Source organism: Oncorhynchus tshawytscha, linkage group LG06 (assembly GCF_018296145.1).
Source record: "Oncorhynchus tshawytscha isolate Ot180627B linkage group LG06, Otsh_v2.0, whole genome shotgun sequence".
In the NCBI taxonomy this organism is placed as follows: Eukaryota; Metazoa; Chordata; class Actinopteri; order Salmoniformes; family Salmonidae; genus Oncorhynchus; species Oncorhynchus tshawytscha.
The window spans coordinates 50976784-50998690 of record NC_056434.1 but is presented as its reverse complement, the minus strand read 5'-3'; the positions used below and the strand labels follow the sequence as shown (position 1 = coordinate 50998690).

The following is a 21907-nucleotide window of genomic DNA, read 5'->3' as shown; positions in this document are numbered from 1 at the left end:
TGTAACATGTCTTACCGGTGATGTTGGACAGTGCCAGTGAGTCCATCGAGTCCCTGACGCTCTGATCCGTCTGTTTCAGCCCATCTGTGATACACTCCAGAGAGTCATCATACCACTGTTTTTCCTCCCTCTGGAAGCCTTTATCCCCGATGCTACCAGCTCTGTGCTCCATCTCCAGCTCCTGGAGCTTTCTGCTGCTAGCAGGGCCTGGGTGGCTACCGTAGGCTGAATCCCCTAACCCATCCTGGGACTGAGCCCAGTACATATCTGCCTGGTACTTCTTACTGGCCAGGCTTTGGCTGCCTGACCCTCCTCCACCTCTCCCAGCCCTTGAGCCCTGAGGCTCACACTGTTTCATCTTGACCTCTGCCTCGGTCATCCACAGATCTGTTGGGGGTCTGGAGTCGACTGTCTCACCCTGCTGGAAGATACCTTGCTCCCCAAACTTGAGCAGCAGCTGTGTCATGTAGTCCTCGTGCTCGGCCCACTCCTCTTCCTCCCGGTCCTCGGGGGCCTCAGTGCCCTCCCTCCCCTTCCAAAATTGCTCCTCGTTGGTTATACCCAGGTGGGCCAGCTTGTTGGTGAGGGTGTCTGTGTTGCCGGAATCACCGGTGAACCCAGGGAACTTGTAGTTGACGGAGGGCGAGAAGAGGAGTGACTGGCGGCACTGGTCAGCCGAGCGGCTGCTCTTGCCCATGCGGACGCTGCGGCGGGATTCGCGGGAGCGAGCAGACTGGAAGGCGGAGTCGGAGGAGTCTGAGGTGTGGACATCCTCTCCCAGACTGCAGGCCTTGGAGCAGTAAATGCGGCCCTGCTTGGGCAGGAAGGGACAGCCCAGTAGAGAGCTCTTACACTGGGCACAGCAGAAACAACCCTCGGTGGCATGCCAGTGGAGACCGTCATACGTCATCTGGGGATTGTCCACCCCTAGCGGAGAGGAAAATTTGTGTATTTTTTAAACACTTTTGTGGTGCGATTCCCTGGATCATTGTCAAGTTCCTCCTAGGCATATGTCATATAACATGTTTATACTGGCTGAGAATAATGACATGTTACCTTACTTGGATCTTTTGCATTGGATGACTAACACGATTTCAGTTTATTGTAGTTTCTGGCATTTATTTTACAATGGCAGAAGCAGGTCTGTCTGCAGTGGTCAGGGCTTACCGATGTGTTCTCTGCAGGCCTCGCAGTACTCGGCGAAGAGCGAGCCGAAGCAGCCGCAGCAATATGGCCGCCCGTCCTTCATGATATAACGCTGTCCCCCCAGCACCGTCTCACACTCGAAACAGGAGAAGTGCTTCATGTGCCAATGACGCCCCTCCGCCTCTGTGCACTCATCAGAGAAGATAACCTGAAGACAGACACACAAACAAGTAGCTTGAGAAGTGCGGCTTGGTTTGGTCTAGCGGTTATTGCCGTTGCCTTCAGAGAACATATGTCAGTGTTGGTGTGAGTTCAATTCCGACCCAGCATGGTTTTTAGGAACAATGCTTGGTGTGCCGCCACAATGGCTCTTCACACCCCACACACAAACGTCTCACCTCGTCGCAGGCTGAGCAACGTGGTTTGAGCAGTTCAGCGTGGTGTCGGCCACAGTGGATCTTTCCGTCCTGGTAGAAGTAGATGAGGTCCACCAGCAGTTCGCTACACATGGAGCACGCAAAGCATGCTGGGTGCCAGACCAGCCCAGGACCCGCTCTGGAGGCAAACACCGCCATTTCTCCACCGTTGACGCTCTCCCCACACTGTAATGAAAACAACAACACGGACAGGAACAGAGTTTCACTCTCAAACTAGAGGTTGTATACTGTAGTATTTTACTAAGCTCATAAAATATTTATACATTCATTTTAGTTTAGAATTAATCGGTATACAGTACCAGTCAATATTTTGGACACACCTACTCATTCAAGAGTTTTTCTTCATTTTGACTTTGTTACATTGTAGAATAATAGTGAAGACATCAACACATATGGACTCATGTAGTAACCAAAAAGGTGTTAAACAAATCAAAATATAGTTTATTTGAGATTCTTCAAAGTAGCCACCCTTTGTCTTGATTGCAGCTTTCCACACTCTTGGCATTCTCTGAACCAGCTTTGAGGTAGTCACCTGGAATGCTTTTCAATTAACAGGTGTGCCTTTTTAAAAGTACATTTGTGGAATTTATTTCCTTAATGCGTTTGAGCCAATCACTTGTGTTATGGCAAGGTAGGTGTGGTATTCAGAAGATGGCCCTATTTGGTAAAAGACCAAGTCCATATTATGACAAGAACAGTTTAAATAAGCAAAGAGAAACAAAACAGTCCATTACTTTAAGACATTCTGGAAAATGTCAAGAACTTTGAAAGTTTCTTCAAGTACAATTGCAAAAACCATCAAGCCCTATGATGAAACTGTCTCTCATGAGGACCGCCACAGGAAAGGAAGACCCAGAATTACCTCTGCTGCAGAGGATAAGTTCATTAGAGTTACCAGCCTCAGAAATTGCAGCCCAAATAAATGCTTCACAGAGTTCATGTAACAGACACATCTCAACATCAAGGCAAAGGGTGGCTACTTCTGAAGAATCTCAAATATATTTAGATTAGTTTTACACTTTTTTTTTGTTACATGATTCCATATGTGTTATTTCCTAGTTTTGATGTCTTCTCTTACTTTTTCAAAGTAACTTTAGCTAAGTAAAATATATTTTTCTGAAGGGTAGCTTTAGTGTAGCTTGTTAAACTATACAGTGTTGTCAGAGTAGCTTCCATGCCCTACTGAGGACTGAGGAGAAAAGGGGGAGACGTGGCCAATTCCCTTCCATCTGTGTTGAGAACATGGCATCTGGTGTTGTTATGGGAATTATGACCGTGAGGCTAACTGTGGTCCACTACGGTCCCACTGCGGTCAGGTTGTCAGGCTCTTGTTTGTTTGTCTCTGTATGCCATGTGGGGACACACAGGCCTTGCTTTTTAACATGCACTCTCGCTCTCTCTCTCGCTCTCACACACGGCAAAAGCTAAAGCGGGCAGTGAACAAGCATCAGCGTTGATGAGAAAACAGCCTTTATCTTGGAGTGGAGTGAGTGATGTTGACTGGAGGGAGAGCCACCAGAGAGCTGTGTTTTGACAAGAGGGCTCCCGAGTGGCGCAGCGGTCTAAGGCACTGCATCTCAGTGCAAGAGGCATCACTACAGTCCTTGGTTCGAATCCAGGCTGTATCACATCCGGCCCTGATTGGGAGTCCCATAGGGTGGCACACAATTGGCCCAGCGTCGGCCGGGGTAGGCCGTCATTGTAAATAGGAATTTGTCCTTCACTGACTTGCCTAGTTAAATAAAGGTTCAATTGAAAGAAATTAAATAAAAATGGTGGCCAACCTCAGGCTGCTCAGGACCCATTTTAAATTCACTAAATAAAACACTGAATGTGGAGCACAGCACAGTCCGCCAACCTTCTAACGACTCTCCAAGCCACTGAGAGGCTTTTTAGATTATCGACTGCATGGCTGAAAATCCAGCATATGTTTAGGGATCTCTGGCATGGCATGGTTGACCTGGAGCTTCTTGTCTGGGTTTTAGCCTTCTATTCACAATGGGATAAACAAAAAGGCTACATCTCTCTGTAATCGGTTTCTCAATAGTATACATAAGTTACTTGAGTAATGTGGATCAGTGTGTCCTGTTAGGGACTGAGGTAAGGTGAGAGAGGCAGAGCGGGGACGTACATGTTCACAGACACTGTGTAGCAGGGCCCGCGGCAACAGTTTGAGGGAGCCCCTCCCCAGTGCCTCCTTCTTCCTCTGGACACTGAACATGTGGAGCTCCTTCTTCTCCTCCTCACTGAGAGACTGGCAGTACCGCACCTGGGGGGAGGGAGAGGGATAGAAGAAACAGTCAAACACAGGGAAAGTGGACTTTTTATTGTACAACCACAAATGGAGCAAAGAGTGACAACCAATATTTTAGTGTTTTAGTAAAACGCACACAGGTCAGTCCTTCAATCATCATAAGACAGAGAGAACGTTGAGCTGCATACCAGGGCATGTTCAACAAAGCCTCCTCTTGCCCTCCCACCTCCGTCATCCCCACTCCAATCCTCCACCCTAAACCTAAGCCTGGCTTAGCTCTGACAGAACTATTTTAACACCCCCTTTTTGATGTCTCCCTCCTAAACCGCTAACTAGGGAAGGCAGACATTAACAATTTACACAAACAAGGGTTGTGTTTAGAGTGAAATCACGAGAGGGCGAGCAACAAAGAGACACAGAGTAGGCGGCTCGGGCAGTGGTGCCACTGTTAGTGGCGGTGGCATAAAGAAAGACTTTCTCTTTCAGCAGTGTCCCCCGTCCCACAGTTCCGTCCCAATAATACCTCACCGTCCCACAGTTCTGTCCCCATAAAGACCACATCTAGGACAGGAATCCTGCTAGCGGGGGCTCCCAGCACATCATTAAGTCAAAAGATGTATTGTGCCCACGCCATTTCAGTCTGTGACCCAGTGTGGGACCAAGGGACTAAACTCTGTGACGCCGGCAACGTGAATGTCTTGTCCTCCCACACATGACCAGAATGGCGTGGAGATATAGGTGACTGGGATGGAGTGAATTCCATTTCAACTTAAATCAACTGGAAGTTAAATAAAATGTTTGTTGCTTGGAGAATTGGACTTGGAAGTTTATTTTTAGTCTGAATTTAAATGGAATTGACACCAACCCTGGTAGGTAGTAAGGTGGTGTTAAACAGAGGTTCACTGAAAGGCAGTGAAGGACAATGGTTGGACACAGCCCTTCAAACAACATTGAGTCCAAAAAAAGGGGATGGGAGGGATGGATTTGGGGGAAATGGGTGCTATCCTTCTGTGAGACCTGCCCTGTTACGATGCCTTTAATGAGAGGGCTCACTGAGATGCATTTTATGACACCTGCATAAACACACACACTCACAGTTTATGAACTACACACACCCATGCATGCACATACACATACAAACTCTTTGGAGTCTTACCTCATTGTCATGTGGAGGCAGTTGATAGAGGAGTTGTTTGATTCTGAACTTCTCTCCGGGACTGTTAACATATGGGACCTTGTCCTCTGGCAGACAGGAGAAGTATAGCTGGACCTGGACCATAGACAGCAAAAGAGAGATGTTTAGAGACAGTAACAAATTCATCTTTGTTTTAGTATGTGTATTTGATCCTTGCGAGAATTGAACCTTGGCGTTGGTAGCGCCATGCTTCCACCTACCACACAAACAAATTAGCTCGGAGGGTTGCCTATACTGTGAAGTAACACGGAAATCAAATGTTCTTGGCTAAGAACATGAAAACAGCCCTGACCTTTTTCTAGCTCCCTGTTGAAAGAAGAGCACCGTCACAGATTTATCTTAACCTATTTCACTGTCCCAGATTAGATGTTATTCAGTACACTAGGAATAATAATATACCTACCCAGACTGCCCCTGGATAATGGGCTGCGTGCGTGTATGTGCGTGCGTTTGTGTGTCCCTACCCTAAAAGTTAGCACATCGCGGGCTCCTTTCTTGTGACTTGTCAAGCACCAAGCACCACCCCAAAGCCACTTAGAGACAGGATGTGTATATTTTTATTTACACACTCGGGCATGGAAAAGTCTGCTAGTGATTAGTAGAAATCTTGGCAGATCAGAGAAGGCTGGAGAAGGCCTTTAGTCGTGGATCAGGACCCCATTGCTCACCCCGTCCTGCTGGTTGCTGGCAACACCAGGCTCGGCTCGGAGCGGGCATTGCCACGGCTGCCTTTTACAGACCTGTCACAAACAGAGTCCACTTGTGCTATGTGGCACTCTCCCAAGTACCGGGGAGGCCTCCTTCCCTTCCTTCTCTCATCGGTCTCACTCTCTCCCTCCCTTCCCTTACTCCCCTCACCCTATCCCCCTCTCCCTCCCTTTTAAAAAGCACACATGGAAGCAATGAAGGGTGATCGGGGGAGAGAAAGATAAAGGGGAGAGAAGGGACCGAAGCAACAGGGAGAACCCTGCCTCTAAAGCCTCCCCTTTGTGTGTAAATGCATGGGTTAACTGTAATGCCTTTACAGCAGCTATTCTGTGGAATGGCCCTGTAGTGCACATTATGGGGTGATCACTACAGTGGAGAAACACACAGCCCCGGAGGAAGGGCGTCTGTCAGTGTACTGTTCTGTAACCCTTGGCCTGGGGAGGTGGATATAGGGGGCAATAGAGCAGCAGGAAGCCCCCTCTAAACAGGAGACAAGAACATCCCACCTTTTTATCTGGTGTCTGTAATGACCCTTCCCCGTAAAGTAGCCTTCAGTGGTGGTCAACGGCCTAGAGGGGCAAAGTAGTAACCAGCCCAGTCGCCCCAAGGGTCAAAGTGCCACGGTGACAGTTAGACAGGCAGCTTTGTCCTGCTTCAGGTTGACAAGCCCTCCCGCTGCACTGCCCACCACCACAAAAACCTGAGGAGGCCTGGTAATTTACCTAATGGAGTTATGACAAGGAGAATAATGATAGAGAAAGCTACTGTGGTATTTTTCAGCTCCTATCTAAACAAGCAAATCTGCTTCTGGGCTTTTGCGCAGGTAGCCTAGTGGTTGGAGCGTTGGACTAGTAACCGAAAGGTTGCAAGATCAAATCCCCGAGCTGACAAGGTAAAAATCTGTCGTTCTGCCACGAACAAGGCAGTTAACCCACTGTTCCCTGGTAGGCCGTCATTGAAAATAAGAATTTGTTCTTAACTGACTTGCCTAGTTAAATAAAGGTCAAATTAAAATAAAAGTTGGTAACAGCATGACACTAGAAACGGCAAGGTCGGTGGGTTCAATTCCCACAAATAATCATCACATACTGCTTTGTCATTTTGTGGAACAGGGGAACAGCGGTTGTATTCCATATGTGGCATATTAGTGGCATATAGTGTTGAATTTAAGGGGCATGCATTAGAACTGGGGGGTGCTGTGTAGATTTTGGCGCGTCTCACCTGTTCGGGTCTGAGGCCGGGCGGCACCCAGGCATACTCCTCCAGGGCACATCCGGAGTCGTCATCGGACGTGGAGCTCCTCTGGAAGCCATAGTTCAGTCGACTTTTGACCTTCTGTTCCATCACAGACCGTGGGCCCCGCACCCCGACCTGGTAACCACACGCACTCTCCGGGTTCATCACACACCACGCCTTCTACTGCAGAGAGAAAGAAGGAGAGCGGGAGAGAGAGAGGGATGTGTTACGTCAGGGCGATAGTATTAAGTTTTTCACACTACTGAGTCGAGCCGAACCAAGCTGTGCTGATATGGACTGGTAACCCATCCACGATAGAAGCTATAAAACACGCTGAACCCCTCTCCCCTTATCGTTCCAGGAATCTTAGTCTCAGCAGTCACTGAGTCACTATACCACCACTTTCATGTGGGATGTTTTCCCCGAAAGGCACTGAGAGGGGATCTGGGTAACACTTAAGTTCTTCTGGTGACGATTTGCCTTTACGATTCACAAATCACAATGGTACTATTTTTTTGCCATTGTGGCAGTGTTTCATCATGATGGGTCCCCCTCATGTGGCTTGGGTCGAAAACCATTATAAAACTCCCCCAGTTTCGCAAGTTCATTTTACGAGGTGATGTCTTGACTTGTTGTGAGACCTTTACAGACTGCTTGTATTACAGTACCTGAATTCTACATCGACTTCAACAACGGACTGCACATTCCACCTTCATACTGTAATTACTTTTCCTTTCAGCACAGACGTGAGAGCAAAACCAGGCCGAGCAGACTCACACTTTAAAATTTCACCTTATCACCTTATCTGTACAGCACATGCTTCAGAGACCGATGAGTTATACACTGAGTGTACAAAACATTAAGAACACCTGCTCTTTCCGTGGCATAGTCTGACAGGGTGAATCCATGTGAAAGCTATGATCCCTTATTGATGACACTTGTTAAATCCACTTCAATCAGTGTAGATGAAGGGGAGGAGATAGGTTAAAGAAGGATTTTAAAGCCTTGAGACAATTGAGACATGGATTGTGTATGTGTGCCACTCAGAGGGTGAACAGGCAAGACCACAGATATACAGTCGTGGCCAAAAGATTTGAGAATGACACAAATATACATTTCCACAAAGTTTGCTGCTTCAGTGTCTTTAGATATTTTTGTCAGATGTTACTATGGAATACTGAAGTCTAATTACAAGCATTTCACAAGTGTCAAAGGCTTTTATTGACAATTACATGAAGTTGATGCAAAGAGTCAATATTTGCAGTGTTGACCCTTCTTTTTCAAGACCTCTGCAATCCGCCCTGGCATGCTGTCAATTAACTTCTGGGCCACATCCTGACTGATGGCAGCTCATTCTTGCATAATCAATGCTTAGAGTTTTGTTTGTCCACCTGCCTCTTGAGGACTGACCACAAATTCTCAATGGGATTAAGGTCTGGGGAGATTCCTGGCCATGGACTCAAAATATCGATGTTTTGTTTCCCGAGCCACTTAGTTATCACTTTTGCCTTATGGCAAGGTGCTCCATCATGCTGGAAAATGCATTGTTCATCACCAAACTGTTCCTGGATGGTTGGGAGAAGTTGATCTCGGAGGATGTGTTGGTACCATTCTTTATTCATGGCTGTGTTCTTAGGCAAAATTGTGAGTGAGCCCACTCCCTTGGCTGAGAAGCAACCCCACACATGAATGGTCTCAGGATGCTTTACTGTTGGCATGACACAGGACTGATGGTAGCGCTCACCTTGTCTTCTCCGGACAAGCTTTTTTCCGGGTGCCCCAAACAATCGGAAAGGGGAATCAACAGTGAAAATGACTTTACCCCAGTCCTCAGCAGTCCAATCCTTGTACCTATTGTAGAATATCAGTCTGTCCCTGATGTTTTTCCTGGAGAGAAGTGGCTTCTTTGATGCCCTTTCTTGACACCAGGCCATCCTCCAAAAGTCTTCGCCTCACTATGCGTGAAGATGCACTCACTCCTGCCTGCTGCCATTCCTGAGCAAGCTCTGGTGGTGCCCCGATCCCACAGCTGAATCAAGTTTAGGAGATGGTCCTGGCGCTTGCTGGACTTTCTTGGAGCCTTCTTCACAACAATTTAACCGCTCCCCTTGAAGTTCTTGATGATCCGATAAATGGTTGATTTAGGTGCAATCTTACTGGTAGCAATATCCTTGCCTGTGAAGACCTTTTTGTGCAAAATAATGATGACGGCACGTGTTTCCTTGCAGGTAACCATGGTTGACAGAGGAAGAACAATGATTCCATGCACCACCCTCCTTTTGAAGCTTCCAGTCTGTTATTCGAACTCAATCAGCATGACAGAGTGATCTCCAGCCTTGTCCTCGTCAACACTCACACCTGTGTTAAAAAGAGAATCACTGACATGTCAGCTGGTCCTTTTGTGGCAGGGCTGAAATGCAGTGCAACTGATTTTGCATGGTGAAGAGAGACTTTTTAATTAATTGCAATTCATCTGATCACTCTTCATAACATTCTGGAGTATATGCAAATTGCCATCATACAAACTGAGGCAGCAGACTTTGAAAATGAATAATTGTGTCATTCTCAAAACCTTTGGCCACGAATGCACAGTGCATTCGGAATGCATTCAGATCCGTTGACTTTTTCCACATTTTGTTACAGCGTTATTGTAAAATGTATACAATTGTTTTTTTCCCCTCATCAAACTACACACAATACCCCATAATGACAAAGCAAAAACAGTTTTTTGGGATTTTTTGCCCCATAAAAAAAATCTACTGAAATATCACAAGTATTTAAACCTTTTCCACGTACTTTGTTAAAGCATCTTTGGCAGTGATTATTACAGCCTCGAGTCTTCTTGGGTATGATGCTACAAGCTTGGCACACCTGTATGTGGGGAGTTTCTCCCATTCTTCTCTGCAGATCCCATCAAGCTCTGTCAGGTTGGATGGGGAGTGTCGCTGCACAGCTATTTTCAGGTCTCTCCAGAGATGTTGGATCGGGTTAAAGTCCGGGCTCTGGCTGGGCCACTCAAGGACATTGAGAGACTTGTCCCGAAGCCACTCCTGCGTTGTCTTGGCTATGTGCTTAGGGTCGCTGTTGGAAGGAGAAGCTTTACCCCAGTCTGAGGTCCAGAGCACTCTGAAGCAGGTTTTCATCAAGGATCTCTCTGTGCTTTCCTCTGTTCATCTTTCCCTCGATTCTGACTAGTCTCCCAGTCCCTGCCACTGAAAAACATCCCCACAGCATGATGCTGCCACCACCATGCTTCACCATAGGGATGGTGCCAGGTTACCTCCGGACGTGGCGCTTGTCATTCAGGCCAAAGTGTTCAATCTTGGTTTCATCAGACCAGAGAATCTTGTTTCTCATGGTCTAAGAGTCCTTTAAGTGCCTTTTGGCAAACTCCAAGCGGGCTGTCATGTATTTTACTGAGGAGTGGCTTCCGTCTGGCCACTCTACCATAAAGGCCTGATTTGTGGAGTGCTGCAGAGATGGCTCTCCTTCTGGAAGATTCTCCCATCTCCACAGAGAAACTCTGGAGCAATGTCAAAGTGACCATCGGGTTCTTGGTCACCTCCCTGACCATGGCCCTTCTCCCCTGATTGCTTAGTTTGGCCGGGCGGCCAGCTCTAGGAAGAATCTTGGTGGTTCTAATCTTCTTCCATTTAAGAATGATGGAGGCCACTGTGTTCTTGGGGACCTTCAATGCTGCATAATTACATTTAACAAATGTTAGGCTAAAGCAATGGTTACATCCCAAATGGCACCCTAGAGTATATAGTGTAGTATACACTCCATGTTTAAAAGTAGTGCACTATATAGGGGATATTCTCTACAGCTGAAGAATGGAGCTGGAGGGAATAGTGTCAGTTTTACGGGCTCCTGACCAATTGTTCTATTTTGCCGATCAACTTTTTTGTACGTAATGTTTCCGCCATCGTTTCCTATGACCGAAAAGAGCTTCTGGAGTCTTGAGGTTCTGCTCGCCGGAGTTAAAATACCTCATAAGTTGTGGACCATGTTATTTCCCCAAATTTTTACCACCACAAACCGATGCTAAGACCGCACTCAACGAGCTGTATAGGGCCAAAAGCAAACAAGAAAATGCTCACCTAGAGGCATTGCTCCGAGTGGCCGGTGACTTTAAAATCCGTTTTACCTCATTTCTACCAGCATGACACCTGTGCAACTAGAGGCAAAACAACTAGATCACCTTTACTCCACACACAGAGACATTCAATGCTCTCCCTGACCCTTAATTTGGCAAATCTGACCATAACTATATCCTCCTTATTCCTGCTTACAAGCAAAAACTCAAACAGGATGTACCAGTACCAGATGACTGAAGCGGTCAGATGAAGCAGATGCTTAGCTACAGGACTGTTTCGCTATCACCGACTGGAATATGTTTCTGGGATTCATCTGATGGCATTAAGGCACATCAGTCACCGGCTTCATTAATAAGTGCATTGACGATGTCATCCCTACAGTGTGCGTACGTCCATATCCCAACAAGAACCCATGGATTACAGGCAACATCCGCATCCTCTTTCAAGAAGCGTGAAACTAATCCGGAAGTTTCTAAGAAATCACGCTACACCTTCTGACGAACCATCAAACAGGCCAAGCATCAATACAGCACCAAGATTGAATCCTATTACACTGGCTCTCATGCTTGCAGATGTGGCAGGGTTTGCAAACTATCATGGATTACAAGCTGTGAAGCGCGTTTACCAGACAAGCTAAATTCCTTATATGCTTGCTTTGAGGCTAGCGACGCTGAACCATGCATGAGGGCACAAGCTGTTCGGGACGACTCTGTGATCACACTCTCCATAGCTGATGTGAGTAAGACCTTTAAACAGGTTAACATTCACAAGGCCGCAGGGCCAGATGGATTACCAGGACGCGTACTCAGAGCATGCACTTACCAGCTGGCAAGTGTCTTCACTGACATTTTCAACCTTCCCCTGACCCAGACTGTAATATCTACATGTTTCAAGCCGACTCCCATAGTCCCTTTGCCCAAGAACGCTAAGGTAACCTGTTTAAATGTCTATCGCCCTGTAGCACTCGTATTTGTAGCCATGAAATGCTTTGAAAGGCTGGTCATGGTTCACATCAACAACATCATCCCAGACACTGTGGACCCACTCCAATACCATCCCAACAGATCCATAGATGATGCAATCTATATTGCACTCCACACTGCCCTTTCCCACCTGGACAAAAGGAACATGTGGGAATTCTGATCATTGACTACAGCTCAGTGTTCAATGCCATAGTTCCCATCCAAACTCATCGCTAAGTAAAGGACCCTGGGATTAAACAACTCCCTCTGCAACTGGATCCTGGACTTCCTAACTGGCCACCCCCAGGGGGTGAGGGTAGGCAACCACACATCTGCCACACTGACCCTTAACATGGGGGCCCCTCAGGGGTGTGCTTAGTCCACTCCTGTACTCCTTGTTCACTTACGACTGTGTGGCCGTGCACGACTCCAACACCATCATTACATTTTCAGACGACACTATGGTGGTAGGCCTGATCACTGACGCGATGAGACAGCCTAAAGGGAGGAGGTCAGAGACCTGGCAGTGTGGTGCCCGGACAACAACCTCTACCTCAACGTCAGCAAGACAAAGGAGCTGATCGCAGACTACTGGAAACGGAGGGCAGAGCACGCCCCCATCCACATCGACGGGGCTGTAGTGTGGAGCAGGTTGAGCGCTTCAAGTTCCTAGGTGTCCACATCATTCAGAAATTATCATGGTCCACCCACATCAACACAGTCGTCTCTTCCCTCCCCAGGAGGCTGAAAATATTTAGCATGGGCCCTCAGATCTTCAACACGTTTTACAACTGCACCATTGAGAGCAACTTAACTGGCTGCATCCCCGCTTGGTATGGCAACTTCTTGGCATCCAACCGCAAGGCGCTACAGAGGGTAGTGCGTAAAGCCAAGTACATCACTGGGGCCAAGCTCACTGCCATCCAGGACCTCTATACCAGGCGGTGTCAGAGGAAGGCCCTAAAAACTCTTCATTCTGCTACCGCACGGCAAGCAGTACCGATGCACCAAGTCTGGAACCAACAGGACCCTCAACAGCTTCAACCCCCAACCCATAAGACTACTAAATAGTTTGTCCGGGTAGCTATTGGTTAACTACTTAACAATCTGCATTGACCTTTTTTGCACTAACTCTCTTTTGACTCATCACACACACTGCTGCTACTGTTTATTATCAATCCTGTTGCCCTAGTCACTTTATCCCTACATATATGTAAATATCTACCCCAATTACCTCGTACCACTGCACAATGACTCTACTGGTACCCTGTGTATATAGACAAGCTATCGTTCCTCATTTCTTATTTATTCCTTGTGTTATTGTTTTTCTATTATTTCTTTTTTTCCCCCCTCTCCGCATTGTTGGGAAGGGCCCGTAAAAGTAAGCATTTCACCGGTAGCCTACACCGGTTGTTGACAAAGCATGTGACAAATCAAATGGGATCTCTCTGTATGAGGCTAATGAATAGGAAAAAAGATCTCAAGATAAAAGGGTTCCCTCACTGTAGCTCTGTATAAACAACAGTACCCTGGCCTTAGGAGGCACAAATCCCTGTGGATCCCAGAGCCATATGGGGAACGTCCAAAGCCCCTGCTCTTTTCCCCCTCGCTCTACTTTTTCTTTCCTTCCCTCTCTCTTCTTCTCCTCAGCTGTTTTGTTTTTCAACCTGCCACAGCGAGAGGGGGAAGAAGGGTGTCTGTCTGTCTCTCTGATCATCCTTTATTCTTTGGAATGGATATAGGGAAGAGACAGAGGGGATTCGGGGGAGGAAGTCAGGGATGGATGGAAAGATGGGGATGACAGAAGAGTGGACCCTGACACGGAGAGACACAAATAGGGCAGATGGATCAAAGAATGACTCGCCACGACGCTGACCCACCACACGCACGCAGGCTTGCACCCGCATGCACAAACCTACCCACACTCACCCACACAGCTGACCGGGCCACACAGGAGAGCAGTGTGTGTCCAGGGAGATACATTGAGAAGTGGAAAAGCAAGGGGACTAATCTGTCTTGTCACTGAAATCACTGAGCTGAGGCAGCAGAAGGTTTCAGGGCCTCCTCAGTTCTTTGCGTGTAGCCTACATTTCAAGAGAGCAATGACAAAACAGCTTTGACATACAAGACATTTTTGCTCTGTGAGGATCGAAGGAAAACACATTCATACAACGCTCAAGTAGCAGTAGTACAGTTCTGCCAATACTACTACTGCTGCAGAGGTGGAGGCGACTACAACTACTACATACTATACAAATGCTACTCTGAGCTGTACAAGTCATGCTGAAAGGCCTTGTATGACATATAGGCATGGAGTAAATGAATAGGCTGTTGTGGCCATTTCTCAAAGGAAGGGCCACAGCTCTACAGCTCTGACTGTGAGACTCCACATCCCTCCCCAGCCAGTGGTCAGCACACCCCCCTTGTACCCCTGCTTCCACCCCCCCACGGCTGGGCAGGCACACAGGGCTGGGGAGGGCCGTGGGGACACAGCTGAGAAAACCAGCCACACTTGACTGGTGCCTTTGAAGAAGTCAGGCATGACAGTAGTGGGCCAGAATTCACTCTCAATTAAATGAAATTAAATTCCATGGCTTTAATGGCAAATTTAACATGTGTTTCATATGTTAACATTGCCGAAGCAAGTGAAGTAGATAATAAATAAAAGTGAAATAAACAATTAAAATTAACAGTAAACATTACACTCACAGATGTTCCAAAAGAATAAAGACATTTCAAATGTCATATATAGTCTCTCTCTCAGAATGGCATATATGCATGAATGCCTGAGTGTGGTTCTCGCACACAAAGACAGATATGCAGGCAGGCAAGCAGTCACACACACCCCTCCTCTGACAAGAGGCCAAACTGTTTAAGTGTCAGCTGTATGCCCTGCGTCCTGTTTCTCGTTTAGTTACGACTCTTTGTGAGATAGCAGCAGCAGAACACACACACACACACACACAGAGCAGCACAGTCCGCATGCCTAGTGCCTGGACCTCCTGAGGAATGAGTGATTAACTGCCCAACACAGGGCAGCCAGACTGGCAGCTACCAAACAGCTATTCATACCCACAGAAGAGGCACTCCACTTAAGGACAGCCTGCCTGCCTGAACACCCTTCCTTCCAATAACCCATATCTCACTCATGCCAACACCTGGCATGCCTGCCCTCCACAAGGCTGCTCACACACAACAAGACACACAGTGCATCCACTCAGACACGAGCATGATGGATGACGCCTGTAGAAGTGGATGCTTCAGCGTTGTACCATGATGCATGTCTGCCTTGTGCTAGGAGGTGTCAAGTCAGGCAGATGGGGTTGGTACGATAGACACCTCCCACTTTAAAACACCTTGCGAAGCAGCTTCAGCCTTCAACAATAGAGCCTTTCATAGTGAATCAACTGTGGAAGGCATGTTCCATCAAGAGCCTGGTTCTCTCTACAGTCTCTCTTTCTGTGTCTCGCTCTCTCTCCGTCTGTTGATCTCTGTTATCTCTGCTGCATTCATGGCGGTTGGAGTCTTTCAAAACCAAGATAACGTGTCAGAGTCAGAGGTGCGAAATAAGACACTTCTTGTTCTATTCACATCTATTGACTTGCAGATGACTAGCAAATGAGACTGCAATAACTTTACAATATGTGGCCTTGTTGGAGGAGCGAGAGTGTAGTTGTTTGGGGAGATAGAGGCTAACTATAGAGAAAGTTCAGCCAGAGCGTAGAGCAGAGTAGAGAGAGAACATGATGACTAGCAGCATGGGCTTTGCTTTATGAGGGGGGGGTTACATATGACTTTCATTAGAGAGAAAGAGAGGGAACGAGAGAGATGTTTGCTTTCACATGTCAGAGACGAAGCCTCTCTTCACTGATCTCTCAGAGCAGAACCTCCCTCAGCAGAATGTCAAGTCGGAGATATAGCCAGATCCAGATAGGTGAAACATGAATACAGGATACTGAGACAATACCTCATGTGTTTAGCAATGCCATTCCTTGAACCACATCGGCAAGTATGCTAATTCTCACCTCAGATGTCAGCCAACTTTGTTTCAATCTACTGACTGACTGTACAGGCCATCGTACACACACGGAATTCTGACAAACTCTCAAACCTTTACGGGCTGAGTTGAAAAGATAGCTCCCACAAGGGACTTGTGGTTAGTTCCTGTTGCCCTCTCTCGCTCACCCCCCACCCAGTCCCTCCCGGCTGGGGGCTACAAGGTCTCTGTTTTGGCAAATCAGTCAGAAATGCATCCGAGGCAAAAAAGAAAGAAAGAGTAAAGCCCTGTTAACAAGCATCTTTACAAAGGCTGTTAAACATTCAAGACTGCAGGGGTCTGGGTAGTATGGGAGGAGGGGGGATTGGCAGGTAGAGGTAGACCATGCTAACCAGTGACTATTGACTCCTATGGAAATGCTAAATGCGCTATGATTTACAACGAAGAGTAAACCTCCGTCATGGTATGAGGAAAATGACAGGGGCTGTGTTACTGCCATACAGCCAGCATAGAGAGGCGATACCACCTGACAGTGACAGTCTCGCAAGATCATTTAAACCACGAGTCATGATTGGCAGCCACTCACTTCAATGACATCCCCCTGTCTAAACTCATCGGTTGAAAAGGTGTCCTCCAAATAAGGAAACTATTCTGTTACCACACACACTAAAATAGTCTACTACGTTAGATAAACAACCCTTTGTGAGAGGAAGAGGGAAGATAACCAGCTGCTGGTCTGAATTACTGTCATAATTCCTCAAAGAGACGCGTGACGGACAAGCCCACAACCCAACAAGCACACTGATCACATGTGTCTCTGTCAGCGGGTCTGGACTGTACATGTCTGATTTGGCGCAGGCTCACCCACAGACTCACCCACAGACTCATTCTGGATAGGGTCTACCCGTGCGTCCCAAATGACACTCTATTACCTATTTAGTGCACTACTTTTGACCAGGGCCAATAAAAGTAGTGCACCATACAGGGAATATGGTGTCAGTAAGGATGGACCCTTGGTCTACTTGCAGAGAAAACAATTATATTCCGTTCAAAAGTCTCAGGTTCTCCAGTTCATATTCAGACAAGTCTCTTTTTTTTCCCCCTCCGTCTGTCGAACAAGATGTTTCTCTAATCAAGATGTGCAGAACAGATGATTTCAAATCAAATGAGCACGTGTACTCAGATTACGACTTGTCACCTGTTGGCACTTGATAAAACCAGCCCCATGTACGATACCTGGCACTTAAATAAAGAAACACTAGCCTACATATAAACCATTTGGAAAAGGTACAAGTATTCAGATTTGAAACAATTGGATCTTTGGGAATCAACTCCGCAATTCTTTCACATGAATGAAATAAAAATGTGTCATCCAATACATCCATTATACAACTATCCAATGTACGGAAAACATGAGCAGAAAGAACTGTCCAAATGACTTGACAAGTTCCTCACAACTCTGTCTGTCCCATATCAAAGAGTTGCCGGCAGGCTACAGTTTGGCTGACCTCTGTGCCTCCCGCCATCGCAGGGGGGGGGGGTGTTATTCCAAGATCAAATGGGTGTGAGAGAGGGAACTCCTAACCCTCAGAACTTCTAACCCTGCCTGCCATGGACTGAGAGAAGGACCACCTGCACGCGACAGCCTGCCTGGCCTGCACCCGGTTCTCAACACACATGCAGCTGTCACACAGCTAGCTCAACATCAACCACACTACTGATCAAATACATATAGCATTACAGGACCCAAAATCTCAGACTCAGTAAGCCTAAATTCTGATTACCAATGTCCATACTAGCACACCACTTAGATAGAATGCATTCATATTAAATATTTTTTTCCTTAAAAAGAAGGGACTGAGTACAAAACATAAAAAATAAATGCGACCATCTTACCAATAAAACAGTTAAAATCACTATTTAAATCCAGTTTAAACCTAGAAGTCACTGCTAAATGTGAGACATTTAAAAATGTCAAAATGTCCCATTTTAAATGTCATTTTTTTTTCTTTCTGCCATACCGGTACAACTAGGATACATGCCATTGAAAATCTGTTTTTTTTAAAAATCCACTACTGTAAAGTTCCTTTGGCAGAGCCCTTAGTGGTCTTACCTCTGTGCAGAAAGCTCTCCTGAGCAGGCTCTTATCACTACTAAATCCTGTCCGTTATTCTCCACTGGCTCTGGGCTACATGGCTCTCGGCTCAGCCTCTCCTCTTTCAATCTCCCTCTACGGTAGCTCAAAGATCCAGGACAGCAACCTCTCCTCCTTCAGCTTCTGCTGGCTCAGCCTCCTCTCCAGTCTCCCTCTACTGTAACTCACAATCCAAGACAGGAGCCTCCTCTCCTCTCTCCAGTTTCCCTCTACTGTAGCTCTACTAAATCCAGGACAGTAACAGGCTCACAGCAGCCTAGCCCCCCCTCCTCTGCCTTCTCTCCCTCTTCCAGAGCTGTCAGCACAGCCACATTCCATATCAAAGTAGGGAAAGAGTGTAAAACCAGAGAGGTGTGTGTTCTGTGTGTGTAAACTGAATGTTTGAGGGTGTGTGTGGAGGACTGTTCAACCAGATGATCATCCCACTACTCCCACACTCTTCCACCTCCGTAAATCCCCGTATCCCACACCCTAACCCCTCTTCCCACCCCCTAACCCAGCCACTCAGAGGCAGGGCCAGGCTCAGGGTGTCTCCGCCCTTTGGTGACCCTCCTCTCACACTTCAAACACACATCAAATGAGAACCACCAGTGAGCCTTCCCCACAGGAACTCTTTCACTGACGAGCGCATCACATCACATCAGCGACAAATGCCACAGCTTGGGTTACCACCAGACTGATGGTGGTCAACCCCACTACGACAATGGCTCTCACATGACATTCCTCTCTCCTTCCCCTATTAAACTGTTGCAGGAACTGTGGGAAGTGTTCAGTGTTGTTAATCTTCTTTTATTAGAACCTCACGTCTTGTATTTCCTGATGTGATACAATGTGACCTGCTTCTTTAAGGAGGGTAGTCTTGTAAGATGCAGGCAGTCTCAGTTTGAGTGTGCTAAGAAAACATTTTCCATCACATGACCATTGACCACTTCTCCCTGTCCCCTACGATACTGAACTGCTTGCTGAAAGTCCTCCCTTACGTTCCCAGTCAACAATGACGTCAGCAAGACCGCATCACAGAGAAAGAATAATGCAACTCTGGATTCAATCCACAGGGGTGCTTTACATAACAATAACAGAAGTAGTCTCTATAGTCTCAATACAAATGAACCACTTCCACAAGGAAGCTCTATTATCAGCTAGTCTCAGGGGGTAGGAGGTCAGACATTTTAGACAGAGAGAGGATAATACACTTTTCTAAGTATCATAAACTTACAATTTCATCTCTGAAATCTGTGTAGGGTTGAAAGGTCACATTGGCACCAGTTCACTGACAAACGTGCTGGAACCATTGTACCGAATTTATGATGTGTTGAGTATTGTGTATTGCCCCTGTTCAGTGGCCTTTGACTAAGGAACTACTGACAGAAACTCCCCCCGATATGAGCAAGCAGGACAGCAGGTCTGGAGTCAATTCCATTTTAATTCAGTCAATTCAGGAAGTACAATTAAATTCCAAACTCCCTGACTGGGCTGAATTGAATTGAAATGAAATTGAACCCAACTTCACAGGACAGTTGACCTCCCCGTCTCCTTCCTGTCCTGAGGAAAGGAATGTGTAAAAGGTGTAGAAGGTCTTCCTGTTGTCTATTGCCTCAGGCAGAGGCTGAGGTTGTGGAGACTGTCACCCTGTGCTTCCTCTGTGGTGGCTGGAGATCTGTCCATGTCTAAACAAATTTCCTAGCTACTCTGGGGACATCATTATGGGGGACACCACATGCCTAGCCACCTCAGAGTTAGGGAAATATCAGGCTGTATCCTAATATGGATGCTTGTTGATTTCACTGAACATAATATTGTGTGTATGCTTTTGTTTGAGTGTGTGTACTGTGTGTGTGTGTCTGTGGACAATGCCATTGTTGCAGCCAAGGCCGGGGAGCCCCACTGACACACCACATAGCAGGTCCCAGTGCAGGCCACAGCCCTTTGTACCGACCCAAATGACCTTCTGCCCCTGCCTCATTAGCAAGTCATAGAGGGAGGGACAACTCTTCATCCTGCCTGCAGGCTATTCAGGCCAAGACAAGGTTGAATTGGAAAAACATCAGTTCCAGAAATTCTATAGAATAGCGATAAGAAACAGATACAAATTGTTAAGTGGTTTTAACAGAAAGTCACTAAACGGGATGTAATATCTACAAACTATGGAAATCTGACTGTAGATTTCTACGTTGGCTATGTGGTGATATTGAAATTGTCAGACTTCCTTCTCATCGTGATTGGAAGAAAGTTGACTAACTGGTTCAAAGGACCAATGCACATGGAAGAGTGTTGCAGTGGCACTCGTGGATTGCAAGTCACTTCAATGCGGATCTGAAATTTGCCTGAATCCATATACATTCAATTGAATCTTATCCCACACATTTGAATTTTTACATTTTTTATTTAACCTTTATTTAACTAGGTAAGTCAGTTAAGAACAAATTCTTATTTATAATGACGGCCTACCCCGGCTAAACCCGGACGACGCTGGGAAAATTGTGTGACGCCCTATGGGAATTCCAATCGCGGCCAGTTGTGATACAGCCTGGAATCGAACCAGGGTCTGTAGTGATGCCTCCAGCAATGAGATGCAGTGCCTTAGACCGCTGTGTCACTCGTGAGCCCAATCTTTCATCAATTATACAACTCTTTTAAGTTTGATGACTGAATCTATCAATACATAATTTCAAGTCAATGTCAAAAGACGTCAACCATTTCGGCCATGTGTTCATCATGTGTTTCATGCATATGTTTCTTATTCCACTCTACCAGACACAGTACATAAACAAGAAAAACATTGTCTTCCATTCTGAAGCTGGCTGCGGTACAACTCTATTGTTAGAAAGGGGTCTCTGACAATTTCACAGTTCAAGGTTTGACCACAAGACAAGCCCAACATCCCTCACTTGTGTATGTGTTCCACACACCCCTGACCTGTGACCCTTAGGGGTCATCCATAAATGTCTACCACCGGGGGCTTTACAGCCCCAGACACACAGACACACACACACACACACACGACCAAGCTGCACCTCACACCTGGTCTCTGGTCCGTATCACCTTCTAATGCAGTTAAACGAAACCCCACAAGCTCACCTCGCTGTCGTTGCCCTCCAGTTAGAGTCTAGCTATAGCATGCCTCGACAATGACAGGACAGGACTAACGACAAGAGTCAGGAGGCGGGACCAACACCAAACAATAATAAAACAACACACAACATTCTTCAGTGGTCAAACAGGCCTCGCCCTTGAACACGGACTCGCAAAACCAAAAAGTCTGGGGTAGCAAGCACAATCCCACGGGGTTATAAGATGCCCAGTAAAATATTTCACAACTGTGCAGTTGTATGAGTTCATGGCCTACGTATCGCAATTCACGTCATCACACTAGTGGTCATGTGCGGCTCAGTTGGTAAAGTCGTGGGTTCAATTCCCGCAGGGATCACATACTAACAACGTGCACTGCTTTTCTTGTAGGCTTCTTTTGATAGAAACGTCTGCTAAGTGGCATATAGCCTATCATATATCCTCAACTCTACCCCATCACCGAGGCTATAAAGCGGAAACAGTGTAGGGGCAACGAGAAGGTCATGACAATCTCAGCTATGGGACTCCTCTCCCCCGCAGTGCACAGCACAGTGTAGTATACCCTGGCAGTTTAGGGTTAGGGTTAGTTTACAGTTTACTGTCGTCGTTCAGGGTCCATTGTTGAGAATAGCACCCAGTGATGTGTGAGTT

The 21907-nt window shown here is 46.7% G+C and overlaps 1 protein-coding gene across 2 annotated transcripts in view; it reads right to left on the bottom strand.

Moving 5' to 3' along the window:
- Positions 1 to 21907, bottom strand: part of LOC112252680 (prickle-like protein 1) — a 48480-nt gene that overhangs the window by 2758 nt on the left and 23815 nt on the right. Inside the window, exons 1-7 of one of the 2 annotated variants that reach the window (XM_024424132.2) lie at positions 18146 to 18624; positions 6962 to 7159; positions 4994 to 5107; positions 3715 to 3852; positions 1545 to 1748; positions 1168 to 1354; positions 16 to 927 (exon numbers count right to left, since the gene is read on the bottom strand). In XM_024424132.2, coding sequence (XP_024279900.1) covers positions 16 to 927; positions 1168 to 1354; positions 1545 to 1748; positions 3715 to 3852; positions 4994 to 5107; positions 6962 to 7141 — 1735 coding nt within the window. In that variant the 5' untranslated portion in view covers positions 7142 to 7159; positions 18146 to 18624. Of the gene's footprint in view, positions 1 to 15; positions 928 to 1167; positions 1355 to 1544; positions 1749 to 3714; positions 3853 to 4993; positions 5108 to 6961; positions 7160 to 18145; positions 18625 to 21907 lie in introns of those variants that run through there. The other variant, XM_024424133.2, reaches the window with a different exon arrangement.